This window comes from Rhipicephalus microplus, chromosome 5 (assembly GCF_043290135.1).
Source record: "Rhipicephalus microplus isolate Deutch F79 chromosome 5, USDA_Rmic, whole genome shotgun sequence".
Classification (NCBI taxonomy): Eukaryota; Metazoa; Arthropoda; class Arachnida; order Ixodida; family Ixodidae; genus Rhipicephalus; species Rhipicephalus microplus.
This window is the reverse complement of record NC_134704.1, coordinates 149008708-149035547: the sequence shown is the minus strand read 5'-3', so window position 1 is coordinate 149035547 and position 26840 is coordinate 149008708. Positions and strand designations below refer to the sequence as shown.

Here is a 26840-nt window from a genome sequence, read left to right as displayed (position 1 = left end):
GAGTTTTACTCGTCTAGGTGTGGGAGGTGTAGGCCTGATAAAATGCGATGTTGCTTCAGAGCCTTTCTTTCGTAATATTGCAATTTTATTCAACTCTTTCAAACGCGGCACCGTAAATTTCTACTGGGTGCTCGAACACGGCAAGCAGGTCGCGGGGCAAAATCTTTGTAACATTTTATTACCGAAACAGCGATACTAGCAATGCTTGAGCTGCACTTGCTGTTTTCTAAATTGTAACCTCCTCAATCTCATCACTGTGATCAGGAAACAGAGAGGAAAAGTACAGCAGTAGTACGTAGAGAAATATTCAATTTCAAGCCCTTTAGCAATATCATCTAAACAAATTGCCAGTTCACTGTTGAATTCTCGATGGAAACAAACAGCTGATCAGGGACGCAAGCTTGGCTTGGCACTGGCTTGGCCGTTCATACAGAGCCAAAAGCCGCTGCAGCAAACTGGATTGCGGATCGTATTGAGACAAAATATTTTATACATTTTTGTTTTCTTTGTTTCATTTCTCTAATTGCTCTTGTGATGGCGTGGACCGCGCTTCGTGATCTCATGTACCGGCGCACTGTTTTTAAGTTTAGTATGGCGCACGATAATACATGATTGCGTGCTTTAATTTAAAAAGGTTCGCGAGTATGGCAGCAACACTGCAATGTCGGGAAGAGGCACGGGGAAGAGGATAGTAGTAGAACCAGTAGCAGCTGCATGCCCGGGTGGATCGACTTATGCCCAGATGGAGGAATGTCAACCCGATGCCTTTTGTGTTGGCCGTTCTGGCAGTTCTGCCGACTTTATAGAAAGAGACGACCCCGTCGCTTGTCCTCTTCTCTTTTCCTTCGGGCATCAGCGACAACATTGACGGACGACGTGTTCGACTTCACCGTGCACGTGAGTATAGGTTGGTTTTTCATTCGAGTGAATTCGTGTTCAGATTTGCAACTTGTCGACTTCATCCTGATCATCTGTCACCGGCAATAAGTCACATACGTGTGATATTTAGGTGAAATAAATGATAATGCACATTTTCTGCTCCATTTGCGTGACTTAGCTACACCAGGACATGAAGTAAAGCCTTTGTCGCCTAGCCACTAGCAGACAAGATCGATCACTCGCATCCTTCAGTTCACGAATCAACGCGCCGTCCTGAAAATTAGTAAGCTGCTCGCAAAGAAATCTTACCGAGGCAATTTTGTTTTCTTTGAACAATGCACCGTAGATTTGTCTTGAATAACAAAAAAAAAACTTGAAAAATAAATGTCGCGACCTTTTAGAAAACGCCGTGTCTAAGAGCTAGACGCGGCATTTTGTAAAAGGCTCATTAAATTCAGTATGTTTTCGTAGTTTCTGCTTGAAATTATTATTGTCTATGAATTTCATGGCCCAATCTTTTGCTTTGGCTGAAAATCTCGGCGGCAAAAACTTTGTTCAGTGTCCCTTTAAGGGCAGGTGTAGATGCCATCATTTCAGTCGCAAATCTTTTTGCTAGTCGGTCGGCTGGTTAACAATAAGGGTACTAACTAGAGTTCCAGATTTCATCAGCAACACATCGTCATGGCTTCATCGGATGCTGCATTATATACATTCTATCCTCGTTTTTAAATAGGTGTACCGTATGGTCCACTGTTACAGGAAACAAGCGAGCTCATGGACAGTGAGCCATGTGGTGCTAACTGGCAGCGAGGCTTGTGAATGGGACGCATGCGCATAGAATCGGGGTGCGCCCAGTTTTGTCTGCAATTTCTCCGCCTGTACGCATGACAGCATTGGAAAGCGCATCCGTATTTTAGCTGCGCAATTTATCTAGCCCAGTGCCTCCTGCTTCAGGGATTTCCTGTGAGCACAAAAAATGCATGATTTTAATCGTTGCTGCAGTGTTTTGCAAGTTGTCACCGTAAAGCACATCATATTTTTCGCATAATGCTCGCTGCAACTAGCAAGTTTCGATGACTCAAAATGCTGTTCAGGTCTGATGTAGCAAACATTTTAAGCTCGTCCTCGTGACCATGAAATATTGGTTTATTAAATAATGGAAGGCAGAGTTGGTATCAGTTGATTTACAGTGTGAAAATGAAAAGTGCGAAGGACCGTGCCTCGCAAGTAAGCCCCGAGAGCATGAGCAGAGAAGTAGCAGATGAGGATGCTCATGCGCTGCATTTCCAAATCTCACCAGCACTAATGCTTGACGGACTGCTGGCCACGCACTAGCGTGTTCTTTCTGAAACAGGACTTTGGCCCTACAAGCAAGTTCTTGAAGGGCATAAGTAAAACGTAGAATGGGCCCCCTAAATGCACCCATCCTTGAACCATTGGGCTTATGAATTAGTGCCCTTTTCAAAATACAACTATTCTGAGCTATAAATTGTGACAGAACAGTGCACGAAGTTTAAAAATGGGAAAAAAGTCTTTAAATGTCCCCTTTATACATAGTGTTCCTGTGATGTCACTTCTGCCGTTGTCGCCCTCTCCCGCCATGCCCGGGTAACTCCCTGGGTACCTACGGCAGTTTACGTGCTGCAGTGCGGTTTGTTGGGGGCTCGTCATCTGTTGCTGTGAACGATGTGGAAGCATTGTGGTTTTTTGTTGTCTTACTTTAACGAGCTCATTGGATTAGGAAGGCCTCGCTCGTTCATTCGATACAAGACCAGATAATCAAGATGTGCGACACATATACCAGCCACGGCGTACACCGGCTGCCCGCCACAACCTATGAGGGCCTATTATCTTGCTTTCACTACAAATTGCCTGGCCCAAAAACAAGTGAAAGCTCAAAATCTCTCGAGCTGCAATTTTAAGAGTGGATGTGCGAAGCGCAGCTGCTCCCATCGAAAACTAGTCGTGCAGAGCTAGGCAAGTTTACAAGAGATATAATATTATGAATATATTGTCACGGCCTACGCCACCAAAGTAGCAATGCCCCCCCCCCCCCCCCAAGTGTTTTAAACAGTGCTGATGTTGAGCTTGAGCCTCTTTGATTGCAATTTGTGGAAATAGTCGAGGAAAATATTATACAAGGCAGATAGTGACTTTGCGTGGTGTGTGCCGCGGTAATGCCAGTCATCACTTTATTTTTCGCGTATGCTTTAACACACTTTTCACTTTGTATTTTGCTTTTGTTGTAAGCTAATGTACAGTGGAGTCACTGAACATGATGGAGACCGTGTATAGAATTAATTGACTAATTAAAAAAAATCCTGACGCCCAACTTGAACCGATCGGCTATACTTCAAAGTGAACTAATATTGTTTCCCATTCTTTATAGTTTGTTTCAATGCAATACCAAATCTCCGCGATCGCCATCACGATTTTAACCGCCTTCCTCGCCATCATGATTTTAACTGCGGACAAGTTTGTATGTACAGTATCTTGGTAAGCTATATCTGTTTGCAGGTAAATACTTGGCTATGGCACTTACCCGTAATGAAGTTGCACCTGAAGATGCAAATATTGCAAAGTTTCTTCAAGTAGCTTTTGTTAATCTGCACCAGCCAAATACGCTGGTACTTTTAGGAAAATCGAAATGTGCGTTCTCAATTTCAGGTTATAACTTTCAGCGAAGAAACACCCTAAGCTCTGCTCCCTCTGCGTGGACTACTAAATCAACTTGCCTCACTAGCAGCTCATAATTTCTCAAACTTGCATCGTGAGGCAAAACTAAACGGGTGCAAGCACGAGGAGACAACATGGCAGTTGTAGGCGATAGATTCGGTTGGTGCCCGGGCATGTTGGTGGCGCATTTCGGAAGTGACGAAAAGGCGCTGCGAGATGCACGTGCACACTTTGTATAGTTGCTGTATTGGACAGCAAACTTTTTTCTTATCTGAGCAGTTTTACCAAAGGAAGCTTCATCATATGGCGTGATAAATGAAGCGAATCCACAGGTTGAACCACATCATAGCCTCGCTGTGCTTTTGTACTTTTTTTAGCTCGCAAAATTTATTTGTACATATAAGTGACAACTTGCCAGTAATAAGGCAGCACTTGTTTCTTTACCATATGATCATCTCCGGTGTGCTGCTGCCTCAATATTTCAAATTCTAAGCATTTACACCATTGTATGCTAACTTTTCTTTCAAAGTGAGACAAGCCACATGTGTATCGTAGATCAAGAAGCATGCCAGTTTTACGTACTTGCAAGGTAAACATCAGAAATGCACAGTTGATCAAAAATACTAGTTTAATGGTGCATCTACATAGCAGAGCACCTGTGGCACCTCGGGAACAAGATAATGCCACATATGTTACAAGAGATAATTAAAAAAGACAGGGGACGTTCCGTGAACAAATAGAAACAAAAATAAAATGGCACGTGGCAGCGAGCGAAGGCGGCAAGGGGGGGGGGGAGCCCGTGGGACTTCAGCGGATGAACGTAAGGTGTGTGTTTAATATGTGCAAGAAAAAAAAAATTCAAAATTTTGGCGACTGAAATGAGGGTGACCTAGTGAGTGTGCTCATGACGAGAGTAAACACGGTTATTTTTTTTTTTCAAATCTCTTTTGAAAGCCACAAAAAATCTGTATGTGGTGCAGCCTAACAGAAGGTCCGTGAAGGCAAATTATGAATTCGTCGTTGTACAAAGGCCTATTTTTTTTTTTTTTTTTTCATGCGCACCATCCCCGCCGCGGTGGTCTAGTGGCTAAGGTACTCGGCTGCTGACCCGCAGGGCGCGGGTTCGAATCCCGGCTGCGGCGGCTGCATTTCCGATGGAGGCGGGAATGTTGTAGGCCCGTGTGCTCAGATTTAGGTGCACGTTAAAGAACCCCAGGTGGTCTAAATTTCCGGAGCCCTCCACTACGGCGTCTATCATAATCATATAGTGGTTTGGGACGTTAAACCCCACATATCAATCAATCAATCATGCGCACCATAAATAGTGCTCAAAATTTAATTGCATATGTTGTTTTCATCCTCGCTGTATTCCGTGCTGTTTATGATGTAAAAAAAAAAGTAGCACGCTGAAGTGGTGCTGCTTTTGGGCAACAGTTGAAAATGGCGGGGTGCATGAATGCGGAATACTGCCGCTTACATGTACTCAAATCACTCTTGTGGTCACCTCCCACTGTTTGCAGCATGTGTTGTGTATACACAGCCGCATATTTCCTAGCTAGAAAAATTTGATTTTAGGTGTTTCACGCCATTTTCCATGTAACTATTCCACAATTGCACACACTGATCAGCAGGCTTTCAATTGCGCTGAAGGACACAGGTGCCATAAAATTCATAGTCGATTCTTTCAAGAAACCGTATGTAAAGGCTGAAGCTTCGTGCGTACATACACACACACATACCATATTGTTTTTTGTACTTTATGAAAGCTGCGAAGGTCTCATGTGCCTCCAAGCGTAACCTGTCTTATTTATTCTCCATCACCGCAAAAGTTTTGTGAGTTTCAAATAAAAGTACTTTGCGCATGGCCACTTTTGGGTAATTTTTTTGTGTAGGTGTTATTTGAGCAGCCCACAGTGTTTACTTTATAAGCCTGTATGTATATGTTGCATTATAAGGATGCAGAATGTGTGTAGCTGTACAATATAGATGAAGTGTAAAAATTAAGTGTGTCTATTGTAGTGTTCTTGCAACCAATCTTACCCCCGTATTCTAGAACGTCCCTCCACTCAATGCTTCACCTTCACTTGAGATGGCTGATGGGAGCGCCGTCTCTAAGCAGAGAAAATTGCTGCATGTCAGCAATAATCTGCTGTGATTCTCGTGTAGCCCAGCGTCGCTTTCAAACGAGCAGTGGCACAGTGCTCAACTCTGTCAAGTGAAGGGTGAAAGTCGAGTCGGGGAGCGTTTATGAATATGGGGGTTAGTTTTGTTGTCTTGTTAACCTGCCATTAACACTGGATTGATGCTACTTTGCTCTAGCTGTACAGTGCTCTCCAAGGCTCAAGGAGGCACCGCACGGGGAAGGCTCGGAGCAAACCATGCGTGAGTTTCCTTTCATTGTTACACTATGCACGTATTAAGTGATAGACTTTAATGTATGCTATTTGTATTGTGCAAGTTTTTGGGGACATACAACTTCCAACACTTATATGTTCTGACGAAAATCACGCAAGAATGAGAGAAGCTTGTGCAAAAATTATGCAAGAGTGTAAGAAGCTTTTGCAGAAGTCTGTGAAATGAAGTTTTGAAATTTTGTGGCAATGTGTCATTGTACAGTGGCCAACAGTCTTGCTCAGCATGCTTGACTGCAGGGCTCCCGGCTGCACAGGCGCATCTACGGAGTGCCTGATGCATGATGGGCCAAATGTCAGCCTGCACACTGGTGCCTCTTATCCCCGTTTGTCTGTTACATCAGTGTCTCTTGTAAAGAGGATCAACTGTGCTACCTTTTTTTTTTTCGAATATAATGAGTTCTTTTTCCAGATTGTTGTTTTAAGGTAGATCCTCACATTTCTATCAAATACTGAAGATTCTATTTTTCCTTCTAGATGCTATGAAGTCACTCCTTGTGTTACAATAGAGTGAACACTGTTATGAGAAAAGCTACTTTATGGAGTTAACTCACTCCATATTGACTTAACACACAAAATTGGTGAAAACTACACTCCATTCCAGCTGCATTAGGAATAATATTCATTTGCATACTTCTGTTTCTTTTGTTTGTTTGTTGGCTGGAGGTTTGGAGTATAGGGTGGCCAGAGGGCACTGTGTAGTCTTTCTTCATCTTCCCAATTTTGTGAACATCAATTGATAGCCGTATGGGAAGCAGCCAGCATGCTGAAACAGCGGTGCAAGCATGCAAGATGTTCACCATTGCATGCAGTCAGTTGCTGTGAGCAACCTACTGCATACAATTAACTGCGAGTGGTGAACTAACGCTGCACTATGTGTGCCTCCTGGAAAGCTGCAATGGTAAAGTGCCACAATCGTATAGTAACATGGATAACATCGCAATTTGTTTGTTGAATAATTTTGCAACAGAATCAATGGAGTTTTGGATAAATTTGTGTATCTGCCTGGTTCATCAAAGCTACAGAGTCAAATGCGGTATATACTCGCGTATTATGTGTACTTTTTTTGTCAATCCGGTCATCTGCGAAGCTAGTAGGAATCGCTGGCCTAAAAGCTCAACTGGGAATATATGTTGCAGGCGCTGTCACAGCTGTCTCAAAGCGGATTGTCATTTGTTTGCTAAGCCTGTTCAAATGCCCCCATTTTCTTGAAGTTCTTCCGAACAGTGCTCACAAAAACCAGTTCCCACGACAGGGTTATACCAGAGAACATAAGTACTCTCCAATAATTGTCGGGAACCCAACGTAAAGTAAGATGCAGACAAGGAACCGCGATGCCAACACAGTGCTGTGTGTGTCGCCCTTCATGTGTGTGTGTGTCCATTCCTTGTCCCAGTCTTCTATTGCGTTGTGTTCCCTCCGATATCTAACCAACACACCCAAGCTTCTATGCTAAGTCTTATTCAACGCACTCTTCTGCTGGCTCCCATACTGAATATTGCATGTCGAAGAACTCCACGCTGATGTGCTTAGTGGTAGCACGGTTTCAGTTTTCTTCGGTAAGCTTTATAACAGCAATCTGCCTCGTATATAATTATTGTAGCCTATCACAAGGAACGGTAAAAACGCAATGGCCAGATGGCGAAACCGAAAAAAAAAAAATGAGTGCGAAAACCTGCCTCATCTAGTTGATGTGACAGGTCCTTGCACGCGTTCAACATCTGTGCTGTGTCTCAGGAATACATTCTTGCCGTGGAAGAGGTGGGAAGATAGGAGGCAAACCTTTAGGCATTTCGGACTACACATAAAAAGGTTTGAGTTTTCAAGTTCGATATTCTAGGGAAAGCATAAAAGTTCATGGAAGAAGGGACCTTGCACTCAGTCCATTTTGTGTAAGACTGCACTCGCCTGCTCGACAAGAGATGTGCCTGACCAGAGCATCATGAAGTCAAATGTGTCTGTGTGTGTGCTGGCAAGGTGGCTCGGGCTGGTTGGGGAGGGCAAAGTATGCGAGCAAAAAGTTTCTTGTAGTAAAGCAGGCTGGCTAATTATACTGGTGAGCAAATTATGTGAGGATGCAAATTGTGCGAGTAAATATGGTATGTACTCTTGTATGTTTCAGCTCTATTGCTACGGATCCTGCGGATCCAACTTGGCATCCGGCAGCAACAAAGAGAGGTTCTGCAGGAGGTGCGACAGCTGAAGCACAAGGTACGGCTCTTGTTCGTGCCTCAGCACGCCCAGCCAGCACAGCGCCCCTCTGACCTTCCCCGGCTGCCTGCTGGTACAATTGGAGAAGTGGAGGCAGCAGAGGCAGCTGTGCAGAGTAAAGCTGTGGCTGCGGCTTTGGTGTATATTTCTTGATTTTTAATATGCCTATGTAACATGCAGAAATTTAGTACTGCTTTAAGATACTGTGTTTCGGGAAACAAACTAGTCAGGTTATCTCATGAGCCACTGTACTACAGTCGAATATGAATAATTCGTACTCAAAGAGGCCAGAAAATTTGTTCAAATTAAAAGAAGTTCAAAATAATGAAAGTTACCGTAATTACTTGAATCTAACACGCACCTTTTTTCCGGTTAAGAGAGTTTATAAATCGCATGTGCGTTAGAATCGAGTACGAAAAAAAAAATGAATACGGTCATTCTATTGCCATCGCCACTTACAAAATGGCCGCCCCCTACGTGCGTCGGCATGGCGCGTCGGTCATTTCTGCCTATGTGTTTCCCATGCGCGGCACTTCATACGTGTGCTGAGGAGTTCGTCATCTTGTAGTACATTAGCATCGACGGCATGGTAGGGCCGACTCCAAAAACTCGACGAGTGCACCACAGTGCTGCTTCTAAAAGAAAAGTCGTCGCGTGTGCCGGAACGGACAGAAATCGGGCCGCATCGCGGTCATTCGGAGTTCCCGAAACGTGCGTGCGGGACTGGCGGAAACAAAAGCAGAATATTGTCGACAGCAAAGATTCACGCAAAGGCTTCAGTGGACCACAGCAGGGTCGGTTTCCACAAATTGAAGAGCTGCTCGGCGAGTATGTGATTAAGCAGTGAGCGGCACAGCGGCCCGTGACGACAGAACTGCTCCAAGTGCAGGCTATGCAGTTAGCCTTAGAAAAAGGGCTAATGCAGAGCCATTTTAAAGCGAGCAGGTGCTGGCTAACGAACTTTATGAAGAGAAAAGGCTTTTCCCTCCGAAGGCGAACGGGCATATGCCGGAAGTTGCCGGAGGAGTACGAAGAAAAGCTTCAGAGTCTTCAGAGGTTCCTCCTAAACTTGCGGCACAACAACGGCTACCTGCTTGGGCAAATCGGGAATGCCGATCACACGCCTCTTTACTTCGACATGCCTGGCACCACAACCGTCTAGGAGAAGGGGGCGAAGCAAGTTTGTGTACTGACATCGGGCCACGGTAAAACTAGAGTGACAGCAATGCTCTGTTGCACGTCAGATAGGCATAAGCTTCCCCCGTACTTCATATTTAAACGGAAGACGGTCTCAAAAAGAGTCGTTTTCGCGAGTGGTGTGATCAAGCGGGCCAACGAGAAAAAAGGGTTCGCGTTGCAACCGATGTCTTAGTTTTTTTTTTTTTTTTGTCGTGGAAACCGGGCGCGCGTTACAATCGAGGGCGCGGTAGAATAGAGTAAATACGGTAAACGAGCGGAGGGCTCACCATGCAGTGATGCATGTGCATGGAGAAGTTTTATTCACAAATTACAGGACATCCGTCATTAATTAAAGTAGTCAATACATGTCTGTACACGTTGGCCTTGCAACGAGTCAACAAGTTTTGCGTGCAGTTTGCAAAGCATTTGTACTTCGGCTTCAGTATTCTCCTGGCAAAAGAAGTTGCGCGCGGCAATGTCCAGTGCTGACACTCTTCGAAGACAACTGTGTTTCCACTGTTACCATCTGCGCTGCAGCCGGAGCGTGGCCAGCACATGATGAGAATGAAGGAGCGTCTCCACCTGGAGAAAAGCAGATCGGCATTCGAGAGAGAAACACTCCGCGGCAGCTTTTTTTTTTTTCTCTCTTCATGCGCGGTGTTGAAAGGAGAAGAGTCTCTACATAGCAGGAACGAAAAACAGGGAAGCGTGACACCGGCGCGTTGCAGATCGGCATGAGAGAGCCAACTCTCTGCGACAGCTTTTTTTCCCCTCTTTCTCTTCATGCGCAGTGTTAAGAGGAGAAGGGTCTCTACGTGGCAGGGACGGAAAAAGCCGAAGCGGGGCACAGGAATGTCGCAGATTGGCATTTGGCAAACATTCCACCGCAGTCTTTTCTTTCCTTTTCTTCATTTTCTTCTTCAAGCACAGCGATGAGGTGTCTGAAGTGCCACCGCAGGATTGGGTGGGGTGCTGAGAGCATTTTCGGAGCGCGGTATAGCTTTGATAGGACCACAGCGTCAGTTCGAATTAAGTGTGTTGGAATTAATGAGATTCGACTGTATTTACTATAGTCTGTGAAGTCCTAGTGAACTGTCCTAAGCTAGCAGACGATGTAGGCGGCATCGTGTGTTTGATGGGCAGTGACTAGCAATAGCCTGCTTAAAACAGACATTCAGTAATTTTGTTCATTTATCACCCTATTTCGTGTCCGCTGCGGCTCTCTCTACTTTGAGCTACCGTTCACCCTGCCTTGTGTTAGCCGATTTCTTACTTTTTTAAAAATCTAACATGCACCCAATTTCGCAGTGTGAAGAAAAATGCACCTTTGTTTATTGTGATGAGATTTCTATAGCGACATGCCTCTTTGTTGGCTATCACAGAAAAATATAAACAGCAAATGGTGCGACCATCTAGTGCGACCTTTATTTTTCTATCAGTTTCATCTATGACCAAGATTTGGTCGCTCTAAGGTTGCCTCTTAGTACGCCTTGATCATGTTCATTTATCTTGTTGTGCTCTGCTTACAATGCATTGATTAAAAACATGTCCAAGCTTCTTTTTGAATTCCACATATTTTATCGTTTTTCACCTGTAGAAGCTACTCCTGGTCAACATTCAGGCAAAGACATTGTAACCTCGAAGAAACGTGTATTGGAATTTGAGCACTGTACAAAGTAATTATACTATTTCATAGCTAGAGTCAATATTTATTAAGGGTTATAACAGTGTTGTATTTGATTTCATAACAGCGAAACTGCATTCAGAGAAGGACTCTGAAAGGTTCTCACACTGAGTCTGAGAGGGCTGATGTGGAAACCATTTTAGGTCAAGTGAGTTGAAGTTAGCGTAAAAAAACTATGAAATGTTGTGATGCCCAAAAATTCAAGTTGTTGTTTTCAGTGTCCTCTTCTTGCAGATTTTTATCATGAAAACATTTCGATGTGCTGTTGCGTTTACCCCATCTATGCTTCTTGCATTTTTTTACAGCGCAAGCACCTCCTGCAGATTGGGGGACGTGGCCTCCGAGAAATTGGTGTGAATGCCATGAAGGCTGTATTGGCACATGATGTGCAAGTGCTGTACAGCCTTCATGGCAAAAAAGGGAAAAGGGCCTTTGTGAACCTGAGGCTCTGTAGATTAGTGACAGGTTAGACTTGTTCATTGTTTTATGTGTGTGTACCCTTGTGTATTCTCTGTACTGCAGTGCTTCATGTGTACTATGGTATTTCCGTTCTTGTATGCAGATGTCATCTGCCAAAAAGCAGGGTGCGACCAGGCGGAGGCCCTCAACTTTATTAAGAGGTGGCTGCCAGGGTGTGGTGATCGCTGTGGGGGCAGGAAGCGGCGCTTCAGAGAAGCATTTGTTGTGGAGCAGCCCGATGATCCCCACTCTCAGAGTGCAGATTATCGGCTGCTCGCGGCAGCTGGCTTCCTGCCCAGCCACAGCAGCCAGGGCCTTGACAGCACCACTGTCACTGTGCCCCCAACGCAACCTGACCTGCAGTAGAGCGGGCCTTTTTTAGTTGTGTATATATATTTTTCAATGTATACATTTTTTGTTGTACCAAATAAATAAAAAAAAACAAAGAATAAATAGTCTGCAGACTGTCGGTGGTGCACTGTTCGGCTAGCTTATGCTGATTCGGAAGCACCATCACCATGTTTTAGTTACAAAAAAATGCTCTAAACTATGAATATTCTCGATTACCATGTGGGGGACATATGTGGGGATTGCAAGTGGGGGACATACGCTTTCAACATTTACTTCCTAACGACTTTTTTCGATCTGCTGTACCAAATACCAGTACCAAATAAAGCACTCGCTATTGCAAAAGATAAATTGGTAAAAAAATAAACTACACTTCTAGTGTTAGCAAAGGGAATGAGGTATAAAAGATGAAATAGATCGAGTAACTGCTTTCAGTTCTCAGCATTCAATTTTCTGTTGCCCCAAGTATACAGGGCTGCAAAGCTACAAGAGCGGGTCATCGAGGCATATTGTTTAAATCTTCCGGTAAGAAAAATTCCCTACTAATAATGGTTACATAATGGCAAGCCAATCAGTAGCCAATATTCGTCGTGCAGGAAACATCGGTGTAATAACGGCATTTGATTGGCTGCAATGTGGCCCTGGATTGGTCCAATGTCGGTCGTACATCCGTAGCCAATATTCGTCGTGCAGCAAACATCGGCGTAAAAATGGCATGTGATTGGCTGAACTATGGCCCAATGTTGGCCGAACATTGGCAGCTTTGTCGGCAATACGATGGGCCTTCGTCGGCCCAATGTTGGTTGCATACTGGCTAAAACATCGGCAAAACGTCGGCCCATCATTGGCTTGAGCGTCGGCCCGACATTGGAAGAAGTTGCACTTCCGACGTCGGCCCGACGTCGGTGCCGATGTTAGCCGATGTTGGTCCAAGATTGGTCCAACGGCGGCGTGCTGCCTGGGAAGATGTCTTGCGGGCGGATTCGCTGACAAATCTAGTGCTTCAACACCAAAGACGCACTTTTGGGGCTTCAAAACCACACCGTGCTCGTCGAGGCGCTTGAAGAGGAGGCGCAGGTGACTTTCATGCTCCTCCGGCGTTTTGCTGGCGACCAAAATGTCGTCTAAGTAGACAAAAACAAAGAGCCATCCGTGAGTGACCTCATTCATGAAACGCTGGAAAGTTTGTGCCGCGTTCTTCAGTCCGTACGGCATACGAACCAATTCAAAGAGGCCGAAAGACGTTGTCAAGGCCGTCTTTGGGATGTCGCTCGGTTCTACTGGAATCTGGTGATAAGCGGTCATCAGACCCAGCTTAGTGAAGATGGTCGTTCCCGCGAGGCGAGCGCTGAAATCATGGTTGTGGGGGAGAGGATATTGGTCTGCCGTTGTCACAGCATTGAGTGCCCGATAATCACCACAAGGCCGCCAGTCACCAGACTCTTGTTTTGGCACCATGTACAGCGCGGAAGACCAGTGCCGCCAGTCACCAGACTCTTGTTTTGGCACCATGTACAGCGCGGAAGACCAGTTGCTGGAAGAAGGTCGAATAGTGCCGAGTTGGAGCATGTGGTCGAACTCATGGCGGGCGACTTCGTGTCTTTGTCCAGCGAGTCTCCTAGGCCTAGCGGTGACGGGCGGTCCGGTGGTGACAATGTGATGCGTCACCTTGTGTATGAGTGGCAGTTCGGTGTTTCGAGGTCTGGTGATTTCAGGGAATTCAGCCAGAATCTTTTGAAAGTTTGACTCTGGGTTGAAAGTGCAAATGCCGCATTAGGACAGGTCAGACTTCAGTCCGATAACAGCGAACGAAGTGACGTTATTCTTGAGACGACGATCGCGAACGCTGACGTCAAGATTGAAGTGGTTCAGAAAGTCCGCTCTCAGGATGGCAATTCTGACGTCGGCCACATTGAAGAGCCATCGATATGTACGCCTGAGTCCGATGTCTATCGTCATTGACTGGACTCCATATGATGCAATAGCAGTATTATTGACTGCAATTAGGCTCGAAATCGACTTGCCACCCCGGCGATGTTGAGCTGCTGCTGGTAGGATAGGTAGTTTCGCTCCGGTATCGACAAGGAGGCGTGTGCCAGTGATGCGGTCGACAACGAAGAAGAGGCGGCTTGAACGATGGCCCGTGTCGCTTTCCGCCGTTAGCGACTGGCTGGTGCATTTCCCGTCCACGAGCATGGATGCGTGCAGCGAGTGGATTGCTCTCTAAAACGACGGTGGTACCAGCAGATGTTCTGCTCTGTCTCGCTTGAGTGTCCGCGGTGCTGCGGGTTTCGAACACGGGATGGCGAACGATGCCGTGCAGGCCGGTGTTTGTTGGACAGGGCGAGGTGTTCAGCTGCGGCAGCCAGTCGGTCAATTCTGTCCTCTAAGCGACCTCACCGGTCTGCATGTTCGGGCCTTCCCGTTGCAGCAATAAATGTATTTGGTGGGTCAGTGCAGTCAGTGGTGCGGTCGGCGAGTTGAGCCAGACGTTCTAGAATCACGTCATCCGAGCCAGCGAGTATCATCCGTGTTGACTGTGGCAGTCTCTGCAAAAACAACTCGCGAAGCAATGGATGTTGACGCTCCTCTGACGCTTGTTGGCCCAGCAGCAGACGCATTTGGTGGACTAGTTGTGAGGGATGCTGATCACCGAGCTCTTCGTGAGACAGGAGTTGTTGCAGCCTGCTCGGTTCGGACACTTCAAGACGTTTCAGGACGGTGCTTTTTAGTTCGTCGTAGGGCTTCTCCACTGGAGTAGAGGCGAGCACTTCGTCTAAGGCGTCAGCGATGTCAGGTGGCAGTGCTGAAACGACGTGCCGGTATTTCGACTGCTGCGATGTGATGCGTCGAAGCTCGAAGCGGGCCTCGATTTGGCTGAACCACACCCTGGGGTTTTGGGCCAGAAATGAGGAAGCTTTAACTCCGAGGCGTTGGTTGCGGGTGAGCTTAAAGTGCCTTCCTCGTCTGACATGGCTGCTGTTTTTCCAAACGTTTGGGTCACCACTTTTAGCGTACTCGCCCCACGGAGGCGCGAAAAGAAGGCACCTACACTCCTCGAAGTTTGGGACAAGACTAGTTTATTTTCCAAGAAAAACAGGCTTCGAAAGCGACAACCAAATGGTAGTGGCTGCGTATCTTCCGCGGCCCTCCGGATAGAACGTGAGGCATGTTGGCCGCGTATGCGCCGTGCGCCTCTGCATAGGAATTGGTATGCGCACACAAATAAAATTATCGCGATCACCGGCGTCGTCGCCCGCTACAAGTCTATGAAAACATACAAGAAGAAAGGCTCGTGTTTGAACTCCTTTTCAAAACAATAGCTTCTGAGCGTCTTTCCTGTGCGCGTCTTTCCTGTCAAGTGCTTTTCCCTCTACCTTGTGCGCTCATATATTTCCACATTATAGCTTCTTATGTTCATTGCGTAATAGCTAACAATCTATCACAATTTCCGGCTTATGATGCAAATAAGTCGCGCGAAAGCCCTGAATCTAATTAAAAACTGGTTCACAAAAAGTAATAAACATAGCAATCAATAGTGGCATAAGCATATAGACATGGCTGCCGATATTTTAGTCTCAAACCATAACGTTTTCTTTCATTTTGAAACGCCAACTTTGACGTCATGTTTTTGCAAGGGGTTCTGAACCACCCATAGGCCTGCTGTCAAAAAGGCAGTGATTTTTTTTTTATGTGAGTACAGACGCAGCAGATTCACTTAGAAGCCATAATCGAAGTGAAAATATTGGGAGCGCCATATTTTTGAACCGTACTGTACTTCAACGCCCTTCGTTTCAACGAAATGGCGCTGCGCTGCTGTGATGTTATACGTGATTTTCGCACCGCATTACGCAACTTGTCTTTGACGACGCGCATGTTTCCATTTTGCCATACGATTCGTTTGATGTGCTTAGCGACCCGAACTTCTGCTCTGAGCAGGCTTTTCACTGCACGGCTGTGCAACGGCTCAAGGTGCAATCTCTGTACAAAGAGGGAGACTGTGAGCCAGTCGGTGCATACCTATAGGTAAAAACAGGGCGAAGTACCCACGGACTGGATTGCACACACAACCAGAGCTCACTGCCCGCTGCGTATTCTCTGCAGGGGCGCGGCTAACGAAGGACACGCAAGATTCTCCCCTACGCACTTTCGACACAGTACCTATTTTTCTGGCCCCGCCATGGTGGTCTAGTGGCTAAGGTACTCGGTTGCTGACACGCAGGTCGAGGGTTCGATTCGCGGCTGCGGCGGCTGCATTTCCGATGGAGGCGGAAATGTTGTAGGCCCGTGTGATCAGATTTGGGTGCACGTTAAAGGACCCCAGGTGGTCAAAATTTCCGGAGCCCTCCACTACGGCGTCTCTAATAATCATATGATGGTTTGGAACGTTAAACCCCACATATCAATCAATACCTATTTTTCTGTTTTTTAAATTGCCAGAAAAAGTTTAAAAAATAAAACAGGTGTGAGTACAGCGCTTGAAGTTAACTTATTTTGGATGCGCATGATACTGCAGCAGAAACGTTCACTAGATAGAGGCCTAATAGAAGTAATGATAAATAATGAAAACTAACTGAATTAGTTCATTGGAAGAGCAGACAGATTTGTTGTGTGCAGCAGAGTTCTTTGCTGCATCTAAAAGAGCAGATTCCGACCATGCGCTTCTGTTTAGGTGGCCTCGGGGACTCGCTTTTGCCGCCAATCAGAACTCAACTATAAAGGGAGTTCTACCATCCTTCAACACGCTCCAGTTTTGTGTCGCAATAAAAATGGCACCATGTGAAAAGTGTAACCGTACAGCGGTTTTTCTGTAAAGCACGTACAAATTTTTAAAATGAAAATTTTCTGTCCGCGTTATGACTCCTTTCATCGGTGGGATCAATGCCCACAACACTGGTTGGTGCCGGTGAAAATCGAAAACTCTAACCGCGTATGGTTTTTGGAGGCTCCATCAAGTTTGGTTATTAATAAAACAAATGCTTTAGTGGTTGCGATAGGCACACACAATCTTTTCGTTTATTCGCCGTTTTCAGACAGGCGTGTAGGCAAGCGAACACACCGCCGGAAGCGCCACCGGGCGCCTGTTTGAATGCGTAAAAAAAGCAAAAATTGGTCTATGCGCAACCAAAAGCTACCTCGTGTGCATAAAATACAATTTGAAGTTAAACGTGCTTGATTTTAAGGAAAATAGGTCTACCGGCGAGGATTTATGGTCCTATGAATAGATTGCAGAGATTAACCACATTCGCTGTTGGATGACGCAAGTGCTCACTCGACTTTCAACATCAAGTTAAAGTTATCATTTTTTTCTGGAATGAAGTATTGCTCATTGCCGTCGATATGATAAGCAATCTTTTCATGTGCGTCACAATCAAAAAACTTTTTCAGAGGGGTAGACAGCCTTCTTAAGCTATGAAATACGTTTGAACAACCAAACGCCGATGTTGCAGTGCCAGACACTTCAGTCAGTATTTGGGACAGCCCCTAATTTTAGGGGCGAAGCTGGTTAAGCCTCTATACGACATTACGATATGACGACATCGGCACCTTGCAAACGGTTGACGAAAAAAAAAGCATTGCTGCAATAACCATGTACTTTTCTACTTTGTAAGAGGTCGCAATGCGCACGGGTTGAAATGCGTGCTCGCACATTTCGAAGACGCGTCCAACTTGATGTGGAAATGGCGGTGCAAGAAATAACTGGAACGTGTATCAAGTAAAATGGGAAAGCGCGACTTTTTATTGTAAGGTGTTTTTCCATGAAAAGGTCATGAAGACGCCTTTAAATTTCAATACAGGAACACTGCCCACCCTAACACACATATTGTGCTTTGTCGCTCATTAACTAACGTTAACTAACTCATTACCATAACTTTGTTGCTCATTACCTAGTACATTCATAACGTGGTTTAGTTTTCATATTTTTTCAGGAGGCTGTACCTAATCTATCCTTCTTATTTGAATATCAATGTTGTCGGCGGGGAGGCCCGCTTTCTTTTGACACAAAAGGTGGCTTCATGCACTTGCAGTCACTCTACACGGCGTAGGTCACAGGGCCAGACTCTTCAAGATATCCTTATCGCACAGCGCTACAAAAACATCGTCAACAAAACCAAGCGAAGCCAGTTTTACGCCCGCGAAATATCAGTAAACGTTGAAGGTAGCAAGCAAGTGCCACCTATAGGCTAAAGCAGTTTCAGTTCCTTCTTCATCATAATTTGTTCGTTTCTGTCTTCTTCCACCTTCCATTATTTTTTATGCTTTTCTATATAATCGTATTTGTTCTGTCTGTCATGCTTTTGTCTTACTTTACCTCTTTCTATATTGTCTTTCTCTACTACTTCCTCCTTGACCTCCTGTGCTCCTTTTCATCACTTCTTCCATCAAAAATATCTTTTTCGCACCACCTGGCATGCTATACAGCACGTCACTGTACTGTTCTTGGAACTGGTTATTTTATTTGCATTGTTTATGGTGCATAAACTACTACTAAGGGCTATTGCATGCAATGTCTCCTCCAGTCGCTTCTCCCCACGTTCAAATAAATATTGATATCCCTCTGTTTCTGTTTCCAACCACATTGATTAATTACATGAAGCATGGCTATGCATTGCTGTCAGCTGCTTTGCACTTACCAGCATATTGTGGTGCATACTCGCCAAGTTATCCGATACAATACCAGCTGTAAAAGGTCCACTGTTAAATGACCGAAGAAACACTCCGTAAAAATGGTTTTACAAAGAAGAGGGACGTGCTGCATTTATGCCGAACATACGTGGTAGGAGGTTTTGCGCACGTAGGACGAACGTAATTTGCTTACGTGTGTCCGTATGCAGCTTTCCTGCAACAGCGTCAGACAAAACTCTGATAGTCTAAAATGAGTAGCCGGTGTCTCTAGTACACGCTACTGATATAATCGGGTGCTCTGAGCTTCCCGTGTTGTGCTCAAGATAGTCTAATTGTGGCACTGTACTACCGAGGATCAGCACTATGCTTGCTAAATAATTTATTAGATAAGTGAAACAACCTTTCACTTATCTTTCACCTGTTTTCTTAGTCAGCGTAGTTGGCAAAGAAGCCCGACTTACCTGGCGATGCTTGGAGTGGCAGACATGAAAACGGTGTGTGCTTTCATGCTAGCGCGATTTTTGATGCATTCGTTCTAAAGGTCGACGGAGTCTTCTGGAACGCACGCATAGTGCCTGATTTTTTTTTGAGACGTGAAAGTTGATAGAGTCGTCCTCTTTTGTGCACTTTTTTTGTGGAGGCAATTATGCAATAGCACCGCAGTGACAGGAAACGATAAAATTTTTTATTGCACGACTCAGTTGCAGTCAACGTGCCATGCGTCACTGCATATATACGTACGTGCCCTTTCCCACCGGAAACCAGGAGGCGTAGAGCCTCGCTATGAGATTCCAGAACACCAACGCTCCTCCAAACACTTCTGTCACAGACGAGAATGTTAATGATACCACCTTCGGTGACAAGTTCCGGCCCAACCCTCAGAAAAGCGGGTTTCTTTTTCATAATGTCCAGTACTTAACTGACAGTGATCCTTGACTGGACGACCATTTTCTCTGTTGGTTTATGCTGTGGATTGCGTGCTTTACTACTCATAGCTGCGGTTCTCAGCTAGCGGATGAGCCTAGTACAGAAGACCTGCTCTTCTCGCGCTGAGCTGTTCGGCTGTATACGCACCTGTAACGGGTGATAAACTATCGCTAGCCTTACCACGCCTTGCGTTTCCCACAGCCACACAAGCTGCCGCCCATTTCATGGGGTCACCGAAAGGGGTGGTCCCCGCAGAGCAGCATCTTGTGAAGCTACTGGTCTTGACGCGGCCTAATTTTGTGATCTAGGGTAGGGGTTTTCAGCATGGTTGTTCCATGTCCCCCCTGCTATACGCTACAATAAATGTCCACGAACACTAGCTCCCGAAACCATGTCGCTTTCCAGCAAGAATTTTTCATTTGGTTCTTGCTACATTCACATGCCGTCGTTAAAAACAAACCAATGCGAGGTTCGGTAGCACCCAGAGCCAGTCGCATATCGGTTGCTGCATTTAGCCGACTCCCGCGCTTCTTTTTCAGATAGGCTTGTGACGACAATGGCTGCTTAGAAGCACACGTTGTTGAAAAAGGTTGCAGCGTCTCCACTGCCATATCTTCGCTGCCTGTATTCAAACAGGAAAAGTGTGCATGACTACAATTTAAGGCCTCCAAGATTTAAGTACATTATTTTAATTACGCGGCCTGCTTTTGCAGTCTGGCTGACTACACGCTGATGGCAAAAATTATTGTGCAGGTTGTGAGTTGCTGTTATGCACTTAGATGCACTGATTTCCAATTGGGCGTGAAGTATAGAGGTTCTCCTGATTGATCCCCCTTGAATTACCCATTTAGGAGATTAGTGAGTGCAGAACCTTCGAAAACCTATTCGTTGCTCGCGGACAGCGAGGCCTCCGTAACCGACACGTACAACACCCTCTGTGCCCGCTGAGCAGCCATCGTGGGCGAGGCTCGTTGGGGCCTCCCTTGCCACAAGATGCCTCAGTATCTTCGACTTTTATTTTTCTCACACACCAACTTGCCGTTCTCCGATGACGCTTGGCGGTGCGTCCGGCAGGTGTTCCAGAGTACAGCGTCATTTTTTCCTCTTCTTGCACAGCCACGTCTCTCTATCCACTGGAGGCGACGCGCATATGGTTAATTTATTCACATACCTAAACCAGTAACTATTGGGAAAAGTTAAATACGTCATGCATCTGAAAGTCATCAGTCAAGCCACCACGACGTTTAGCTGACGGAAAGCGACCTGTCGAAGCGCAAGTGTCGTAGGCGTTACGTCAGGCTACCTGACCCACGAGCCTCGCCGCTGCGGTGCCTCCTGATCAGGGGACGGTAAAGCCTCAACAAATTTGAGCGTGGTCTTCTTCATACTCGTCGGTCGTTCCGAGCAGCTTCCGCCCACAATAATGGGTTTATGATAAAGCGCAGGAAGAAGAAATGGTCGTGTCTCGTTTTTATGACCGAACAAGAATTCTTCCTCTGCTAGAGTACCACGATCCCTGCTATTTCACTCGCACGACGCAGAAGACTACTCAGAGATCATGATGATGATAATGATTATAAAGTTGATGATGATATTGATGAAAATATTTTATTATGTAAACTCTACAAAAACGGGGAGGGTGCCTATACCAGGACAATTATGACAGTCTGGACAACCACTGTGACAGCCCGGGCCTGCAGAACAAGTGCCCGACAGACCTCAGGGGTGCCATTGCGAAGAGTGCCTTCGAACTGCTTTGGGGTACGGATGTGCCAAAGGAGGTGTAGATGAGAGACGATGAACGGATGTAACTGAAGAAAGGAGCGAAAAAAAGCGCGGACTTGGTTTCAAGCACATAACGCGTGTAAATGCGCCAGTAGTCATTTTAGACTCGTGGACAAATGGAATGCCGGAACTAATTTATAAGCACTGGGCGGATTAAGGGCCTTACAATGGTTACTTCCCTGGTGCTTTTTATAGCGACGTAGATTTGCCCCTAGCATAATATTTTTTGCGCGTATGTGTATTAAATATACGCCATTCGGCCGGTGTTGTGTGGGAAGTGAAGTAGTGTCTTGTGAAGGGGGTTGTCATGTCCCCAGCGGTTCTAACTGGTCGTGTCACTGAAACGAAGACAGGCTTGAAATTGGTGACGGGAGCATTCCGGCCGCAGCTCTTGACATGTCCATATAAGGTATTAGGCATTTGAGAAGGCGAAAATCTAGCCATGCTTCTGGTATAGTATGGAAGAACGTTCGAGCTTCACAATAGCTTGCGTCCATGAAATATGCACGACTGAATGAAACAGTCTTAGACCTGGTCTTCAAGCGGACACCATGTTCACCCCATGGCTTAGTGAGTGTAACCAATGTTTCCACTGTTGTCAGCTACTTCACGGACCATACGAGCCTCTTTTTCAGCCTTCATTTAGCACAAGGAAACACATCATAGTCGGTATCAAACTGAACTTCCATAAAAAGTTATGTGTATATTTCTTGTCAAACGAAGCCAGACGTATGTTTTGTTCATGATAGTGCAGTTTACACTATTTCCACTTGACCCAATTTTTCGCTACATCTATGCTCACGCTTTAGAGTATACAGTGCTCTTGTACACCGGTGTGAGCTTAGGCGCCGTACGGCAAGTGAAGCGCCAATGCGCAATAAAGAACTCTTACGGATGTAGCAGCGATTCTGCAACAAACAAAATGCCATTTTCACTTTAGCGCAAAACGGAATTTCGACAGACGTTTTCTGAAAAAGGTGTTTTTCATGTTAAATAGTACAGTTTTACCTCTGGGACGAAAAATAATCTGTTTTGTTTTACCACTATATTTGTAACGCTTTTAAATTTGACTAGTGCCATAGCATGCCGAACACTTAATTAGGATTCACACGTCTTTACTGCAAAGGAAAATGCTGGTGTTATCGGCGTAATAACCAAAATCTCTTGAATGTGGACAATGTTATAGCTATATAAATAAATAAAAGATGCCCTAGAATACATTTATGTTGTACACCCAACGTAACACACGGTATTCGTCAGGTGTTCGCATTGATACAAATATACTGGCGTCTATGAGACAAATAAGACTTCATCGGTTAGATACCCAATTTGTCTAATGTCATAACTTTGAAGCTTGGCGTGAAGGCTCTTGTGTTTAGATGGTCGAAAGCTTTCTTTAAATCAACAAAAACGCTAATGTAACGTTTGCAAGCGCAAAGACATATCATCAACATCATCATCATCATTATCAGCCTGACTACGTCTACTGCAGGACAAAAGCCTCTCCCATGTTCCGCCAGTGAATCCGGTCCTGTGCTTGCTGCTGCCAATTTATACCCGCAAACTTCTTAATCTCATCTGCCCACCTAACCTTCTGTCTCCCCCTAACCCGCTTCCCTTCTCTGGGAATCCAGTTAGTTACCCTTAATGACCAGCGGTTATCTTGTCTACGCGCTACATGCCCGGCCCATGTCCATTTCCTCTTCTTTATTTCAACTATGATATCCTTAACCCCCGTTTGTCCCCTAATCCACTCTGCTCTCTTCTTGTCTCTTAAGGTTACACCTACCATTTTTCTTTCCATTGCTCGCTGCGTCGTCCTCAATTTAAGCTGAACCCTCTTTGTAAGTCTCCAGGTTTCTGCTCCGTAGCTAAGTACCGGCAAGATACAGCTGTTATATACCTTCCTCTTGAGGGATAGTGGCAATCTACCTGTCATAATTTGAGAGTGCTTGCCGAATGTGCTCCACCCCATTCTTATTCTTCTAGTTACTTCAATCTCGTGGTTAGGCTCTGCGGTTATTACCTGCCCTAAGTAGACACAGTCTTTTACAACTTCAAGTGCACTATTACCTATCTCGAAGGGCTGCTCCTTTCCGAGGTTGTTGTACATTACTTTCGTTTTCTGCAGATTAATTTTAAGGCCCACCTTTCTGCTCTCCTTGTCTAACACCGTAATCATGAGTTGCAATTCGTCCCCTGAGTTACTCAGCAATGCAATGTCACCGGCGAAGCGCAGGTTACTAAGGTATTCTCCATTAACTCTTATCCCTAACTGTTCCCATTCTAGGCTTCTGAAAACCTCCTTTAAGCACGCGGTAAATAGCATTGGGGAGATTGTGTCCCCCTGCCTTACACCCTTCTTGATTGGTATTCTGTTGCTTTCTTTATGAAGCACTATGGTAGCAGTTGATCCCCTGTAGATTTCTTCCAGAATGTTTATATGTACTTCATCTACGCCCTGATTCCGCAGTGTCTGCATGACGGCTGATATTTCTACTGAATCAAACACCTTCTCGTAATCTATGAAGGCTATGTATAGTGGTTGGTTATACTCTGAGCATTTCTCTATTACCTGATTGATAGTATGAATGTGGTCAATTGTTGAGTAGCCTGTTCAAAATCCTGCTTGTTCCTTTGGCTGATTGAATTCTAATGTTTTCTTTACTCTGTTAGCAATTACCTTTGTAAATAGCTTGTATACTACAGAGGGCAAGCTGATCGGCCTGCAATTCTTCAAGTCCTTGTCATCTCCTTTCTTATGTATTAAGATGATGTTAGCGTTCTTCCAAGACTCTGGTACCCTTCCCGTCAGGAGACACCTCGTAAACAGGGTGGCTAGTTTTTCTAACACAATCTGTCCCCCATCTTTCAGCAGATCTGACGTTACCTGATTCTCACCAGCAGCTTCGCCTCTTTGCATGCTCTCCAAAGCTTTTTGGACTTCTTCTATCATTACTGGTAAGGTGTCATCTGGGTTACTGCTAGTTCTTATAGTATTAAGGTCGTGGTTGTCTCGGCTACTGTACAGATCTCTGTAAAACTCCTCCGCTATTTTAACTATCCTATCCATATTGGTATTTATTTTGCCTTCTTTGTCCCTTAGTGCATACATGCGACTTTTGCCTATCCCAAGTTTCCTCTTCACTGCTTTGACGCTTCCTCCGTTTTTCAAAGCGTGTTCAATTCTCTTTATGTTATACCTTCTTACATCGCATACTTTACGTCTATTAATCAACTTTGAAAGCTCTGCCAGTTCTATTTTGTCTGTTGTACTTGACACTTTCATGATTTGACGCTTCTTAATTAGGTTCTTCGTTTCCTGGGAAAGCTTGCCACTGTCCTGTCTAACTACCCTGCCTCCAACTTCCACTGCACACTCCGTAATGATACTCGTCAGATTATCATTCATTGTATCTACGCTAAGGTTGGTTTCCTCACTAAGAGCAGAGTACCTGTTCTGCAGCGACACTCTGAATTCCTGTACTTTCCCTCTCAGTGCTAGCTAATTGATTGGCTTCTTGCGTACCAGTTTCTGTCGTTCCTTCTTCAAGTCTAGGCGAATTCGAGACCGTACCATTCTATGGTCACTGCATCGTACCTTGCCAACCACTTCCACATCCTGCACGATTCCTGGGTGTGCAGTCATTATAAAGTCTATTTCGTTTTTATTTTCACCATTAGGGCTCCTCCATGTCCACTTGTGGTTTTCTCGTTTTCGGTAAAAAGTATTCGAAATCCGCAAATAATTGCGTTCTGCGAATTCTACTAGTAGCTCTCCTCTGGCGTTTCTAGTGCCGATGCCATAATCTCTTACTGCCTGGTCTCCAGCCTGATTCTTCCCTACCTTTGCATTAAAGTCGCCCATCACTATAGTATACTGTGTTTTTACCTTACTCATTGCCGATTCCACGTCTTCATAGAATCTTTCAACTGAAGCGTCATCATGGCTGGATGTAGGCGCGTAAGCCTGTAATACCTTCATCTTGTATCTTTTATTCAGTTGAGTTACAATACCTACCACCCTTTCATTAATGCTATAGTATTCCTCCATGTTGCCAGCTATGTTTCTGTGAATTAGGAACCCCACTCCCAGTTCTCTTCTGTCTGCCAAGCCCCGATAGCAAAGGACGTGCCCATTCTGTAGCACAGTATAGGCCTCATCTGTCCTCCTAACCTCACTGAGCCCTATTATATCCCATTTAACACCCTCTAGCTCCTCGAATAGCACAGCTAGACTTACCTCACTAGATAAGGTTCTAGCGTTAAACGTTGCCAAGGTCAGGTTCGAATGGCGGCCTGTAGTCCAGAGATTCTTAGCACCCTCTGCTGCGTTGCAGATCTGACCGTCGCCATGGTCAGTTGCTTCGCAGCTGCTGGGGACTGAGGGCCGTGAGTTATTTGACGTATGCATGTGGGAGGTAGTGGCCAGATACTGCACCAGGGTGGCCAATCCTTTTCTGGTGAGGGAGTGCGTTCCCGGCGGTGGTTGCCGGTGAGGCCGCACCCCAGGCCTCTTAATGCAGTTCCATCAACACGCGGATTTTTTTTCCCGGTTGGGAACTGCGCGGCACCGGGATTTGAGCCACGGACCTCTTGCATGCGAGGCGGATGCTCTAACCACTACGCCATCGCCGCACCCGGATTGTTATGTTCTAAATGTAGGTTTCAGCGGTGTATCAGTCAAGTTTGTGGTTATCTTTATAAAATGTTTTATTGAAAGGAGATTTCTGCTGATTACCCCCTTAATTAAGGGTCTAGAGAGTACGGAGTTGGGCCTCCGATTAGCCTATGGGGTGCTGTTTATTATTATATTAAGCGGACAAAATTTAAATTCGTTTGTGAGGTGATGTTACCAAATTAATCTTTTTAGTGATTAGGCTTAATTTTGGTCACGAAATAGTTCCGGTACTATTACTCCTGTCCTGATGAAACCTGAGCGTCGACAGGTCTACAACTAGGGCTTTGCACTTATGAGTTAGAAGTATCCCGGTAGGTTATTAGCAAAGTTAAAAACGATCGTAAAAAAAACGTGGTTCAAGACTTTGATTTGACGGGCGTACCTTTCTCCCGAGCAGTGAGCCACCCTCCTCCTCTGAGCGAGGGAAGACGCGGGCGTCACACGTTTATTAGCGGTTCTCGTTATATTCTTTCTAACTCTGTATCTTCCGGTTACTTTAAGCTATTAAAATTAATTTTACACGGAAAAAACCGGACTGTTGTGTTTTAAAAGAAGATATTAGCTATTTTTGGTTGCGTTTGTAGCTCCTTTTGAAAATTTGTTTTAATGGAATGAGCTTTTTGCTGATTACCACCTTAATTAAGGGCCTAGAGTGTACGGAATCGGGCCTCCTTGTAGCCTATGGGTTGCGGTTTATTATTATATTAAGCGGACAAAATTTAAATGTGTTTGCGAGGTGATATCATCAATTTAATCTTTTTAGTGATTAGGCTTAAATTTGATTGCGGAATAACTCTGGAACTATTAAACCTAGCCTGATCAAACTTCAGTAGCGTCAGGTCTACCCTAAGGACTTTCAACTTTATAAGTAAGAAGTTTCCCGGTAGAATATTAACGAAGCTACAAGCGATCGTAAAAAACACGTGGTCCGACTGTTGTTGTTTCACAGATTCACACTGTTTTCCGCTCCTAA

The 26840-nt window shown here is 45.2% G+C and overlaps 2 protein-coding genes across 3 annotated transcripts in view; one reads left to right on the top strand and one right to left on the bottom strand.

Annotated features, from left to right (window-relative positions):
* The window catches only part of LOC119173684 (sulfotransferase 2A8), a 67920-nt gene extending 48853 nt beyond the window's left edge, over window positions 1-19067 (bottom strand). Inside the window, exon 1 of the mRNA XM_075894436.1 lies at window positions 18936-19067. The gene's annotated coding sequence lies outside the window, so the exon portion shown is untranslated. The remainder of the gene's footprint in view (window positions 1-18935) is intronic.
* On the top strand, window positions 738-11952 carry LOC142817968 (uncharacterized). Of its 2 annotated transcripts, none has more exons than XM_075896034.1 (4): window positions 738-897; window positions 5883-5937; window positions 8089-8177; window positions 11346-11952. In XM_075896034.1, exons 1-4 carry the CDS (start codon window positions 751-753, stop codon window positions 11508-11510), a joined length of 456 nt encoding a protein of 151 aa, XP_075752149.1. In that variant the 5' UTR covers window positions 738-750; the 3' UTR covers window positions 11511-11952. The 2 variants fall into 2 exon arrangements, with proteins under 2 accessions (XP_075752149.1, XP_075752150.1); XM_075896035.1 differs by having other exon boundaries at window positions 5875-5937.
* Window positions 19068-26840: the final 7773 nt, after the last annotated feature.